This window comes from Echinops telfairi, unplaced genomic scaffold (assembly GCF_000313985.2).
Source record: "Echinops telfairi isolate 266 unplaced genomic scaffold, ASM31398v2 ScPeMD7_4;HRSCAF=17, whole genome shotgun sequence".
Classification (NCBI taxonomy): domain Eukaryota; kingdom Metazoa; phylum Chordata; class Mammalia; order Afrosoricida; family Tenrecidae; genus Echinops; species Echinops telfairi.
The window spans coordinates 17547203-17550733 of NW_022103900.1; the positions used below are offsets into that span (position 1 = coordinate 17547203).

At 42.6% G+C, this 3531-nt stretch overlaps 1 protein-coding gene across 4 annotated transcripts in view; it reads right to left on the minus strand.

Moving 5' to 3' along the window:
- The window catches only part of UPP2 (uridine phosphorylase 2), a 50738-nt gene extending 47491 nt beyond the window's left edge, over nucleotides 1–3247 (minus strand). For 2 of the 4 annotated variants that reach the window (XM_045298550.1, XM_045298547.1), the window contains exon 1: nucleotides 2735–3242. In XM_045298550.1, the coding sequence (XP_045154485.1) occupies nucleotides 2735–2826 (92 nt within the window). In that variant the 5' untranslated portion in view covers nucleotides 2827–3242. Of the gene's footprint in view, nucleotides 1–2734 lie in introns of all 4 variants that reach the window. The other 2 variants (XM_045298553.1, XM_004703926.2) reach the window with 2 other exon arrangements.
- Between the last annotated feature and the right edge of the window lie 284 nt (nucleotides 3248–3531).

Sequence of the window (3531 nt, forward strand, 5' to 3'; positions counted from 1 at the left end):
TTTTTTCTTTCTTTCTTTGTTTTGACTGTGATACAGGTGATGGTGCAGCCACTACATGAAAAGGCGGAGGCTCCTGTATGTCTACCGGGAATGGACATCCCTTTCACTCCATCAACCTTTGGAAGGGTGAGCAAAAAATTAAACCTTTACTGTGTCAAGTCACTGATGGTTCTGAAAACTGCTACCCTACCCTGACCGGGACCGAGGGTTCATACTTGGAAATAGTCCTTGTCCCATTAGACAATGTGAAGTACAAAATAAATGTAGCAGAGCGATGAGGTGGAAGCAGGGAGCTTAGCAGGAACCCGGAAGTGAGAGACTGGGTGTTCTTGTAATAGAGACAATGAGAGAATGAATGGGCCCAGAGCTCAGGTGAAATAGGGCTTAGAGAACTGAACAAGAAAAGACGACAAAAAACATGAAGTAAAGAAATGAGCCAAGAAGGTGGGGGGAGAAGGGGGAGCCTTTCACAATTATCGATGTATAACACCCCAGCCCCAGGGGGACAAACAACAGAAAAGTGGGTGAAGGGAGACAGCAGTCAGTGTAAGACATGAAAAAAACGTATAATAATTTATAAATTATCAAGGGTTCATGCGGGAGGGAGGGAAAAAAAAAGAGGAGCTGATACCAAGGGCTCAAATAGAAAATATTTTGAGAATGAGGATGGCAGCATATGTACAAATGTGCTTCACACAATGGATAGATTGTTATAAGAGCTGTAAGAGCCCCCAATAAAATGATTAAAAAAAAGAAACAAGACAAAAAGCCTTAGCAAATGAGTTAGCGATCAAGTAAAAGGCCTACTATTAGTAAGCAAAGGAAACCATAATAATGCAAAACTGTACAGGGAATAGCAACAGAAATACCATTAATTTCCTGCTCAAAACCATTTAGTGCAACAGATGCTCAGTAAATTAATGGCTCATTCCTGGTTCCAGACATCAAGCACTCGACGTCAATGATACAAGGAATCTTGGTAGGGCAGCAGTTAAACACTGGACTGCTAACCAAAGGGTTGGCAGCTTGAATCTAACTACTAGCTTTGGGGGAGGAAGACCTGGTAATCAGTACCTGTCAAGATGACAGCTTTCAAATCCATGTGAGGAGTGCTACTCTTTCCACGGAGTCAATAGGAACTGAGACGGACCCAGCAGCACCCAACAATACATCATGATAAACTTTATTACGTCAGAACAAGGCTCAAGGTCTCGAAGGAAAGGGCATCTCCTTTCTTCTCTTCGGGTTGGCATTGGACTGCGGAAAGGTTGGCAGTTCAAACCCACCAGTAGGGGAAAGATGAGGCTGTTTGTTCCCATAAAGACTTCCAAACACCTTGGAAACCCTATCTGGGTCCCTATGCCTCAGAAACCACCCAATGGCAGAGAGTTGGGTTTGGGTTTCAACCAGAAATTTACCCACAATTCCTTGGTAAGCAACTTCAACATTACCCTGGAGCTTGTTAGAAATGCAAAACCTTGGAATCCACTCCCAAACGGAGGCACTTTTTAACAACTCGCCTGACCCACAAGCAGGTGAAGCTTGAGAAGCATTGTCATCCACTTTCTCTTGCAACTCCAATTACGTTGTCTGTCTCACTCTGACAGAACTGCTTCTAGGATCCAGAGATTTTTCCCTCTGTATTACCACCTCAACCTAACAATCATCATTTTAGTCTCATTCGTCGGTCCCAATAGTTCTAAACTTGAACTGCATGGAACAGAATCTCCTGGGTGCTCTAAACAGTACTGACACCTTGGCCATGCTCCTAGAAAGCACGATTCAGTTGGTCAAGGTGACCTGGACCTTGGCATTTTTTGAATCCTCTATCATCAGTCCTATCTTCAAGAGCATCCTCCAACCAACACAGCTCATTACTGGTATTCTGTTGTATTGGTTAGCATTGCACAGGCTGGCCAGTATTCAATATTGGCAACCAAAGGTAAACACTGGTTTATTTCCATCTTCAAATTTTTTTTCCCATTTTTTTCTCTCCTGGTCTTCCTTGAAAAAAATAAACACAGTTGGAAGCTACCTCTACTTGGAATGAGTAACGAGTTTTGTTTGTTTGTTTGTTTGCATTTTGTTTTGAAAAGGCTGACATGATGGAAGCACTTAGCAAGACGCAGTCCTCAGTGAATCCGGAGGAACGGAGAAAACTTCCTTAAGCCTCATGAAGATTAACACTCCATTATGCTCTGTGAACCTGGGGCGGTATTGGAGCTAAGTCTGCAGACAGCTTCTGCAGATTTATGTCTGCCCCTGAGTTGAATGGCATGCATGGCATTTTAGAAGATTTTAGAAGTGAGTTCTATGTAAAGTCTACCACGAAGCATAAGAAGTCACTGCACAATGTGCTACGACACAGTAAAATCTCCCTTAGGCCCTGGGAAGCCCCTTGAATTATCTTTCAGAGGTAGCCCGTGGTCCTGGAATTAAAGGCTGAACTTTGGATTTGTTCACACCGATATGGATAGGCTTGTATGGCGCTTCTGATTGCCTTTGCTTTGCTTTCTTAGATGAGCCTAGTGCAAGGACCAAGAACTAAAATGTCACTGGGAAGAAAATTTGAAAGGTTTCTTATTCTGTTTTGTGCTATGAGCTGAGTTCCAACTACATAACCCCTAAACTTAAGAAATTTACATAGCGATAGATGTTCATATTCTGAGCACTTATATGAAGTCCAAGGAACAGCCAAGTGATCAAAACAAATAAAAAATTCAAAATTACTCACCCAACATTTGTATTCCTGTCAGATTTCATGGATTTATTGGATGCAGGTAAAACCGAAGCCATGCCTTCTACTGAAAGTGGGCAGCCACTCATAAATTGATGGAAGGAGAGAGGAATATTATGATGTGCTATTAGACTGTAGACCTAATCCTAACAGTTCAGATCCAAGTTAGAATAATTCCCTCCCTTAAAACTCATGTTTTCTTCAGAAATTACTAACAAAGCTTTCCTCTTATCCATTTAAACTCCTCTACTAACTGGAAAATAGTCTTCTTCCACAAATATGGCATTTTACATTACAATTTAAATCTCAGATCAGCTCTTCCCCAAGAAGACAGATTCCCTTTGCCTGTGTGACATGCTCTCTTTGACCAAGTTGGTTAGCGCGTTAACTGTTGACCAGAGCACTTTTCCCTTACATCTGGTCTTTGTCCCAGCCTGAGTCTAGAGTAGCACACAGACTTATTTGTTTTGAGACAGCTGGGTGTGGACGCAATCCCTCTGCTGGTTTCCATAACAACTCCACCAGGTTGTCTGAAAAATGTGTCCAGTCCAAGTGAGAACCTCCAGTTCCCAAAGGTTTCCCTTCCCACCCCCGCTTTACTTCCTCCCAGCCAACTTGTTCTCATTATTTGTGATCACAAATGGGGGCAATGTCCAAGTCAGGACCTCAGAATACCCCTTCATCTGAACTTTGCCTGTCCCTGTTCACACAGAAATTCTGAAGAGTCAACAGTAGTTATTTCCTGAGACTTCTTCAGTTAACTAAACCCCCAGCTTCCCACAAACGCCCCTGAA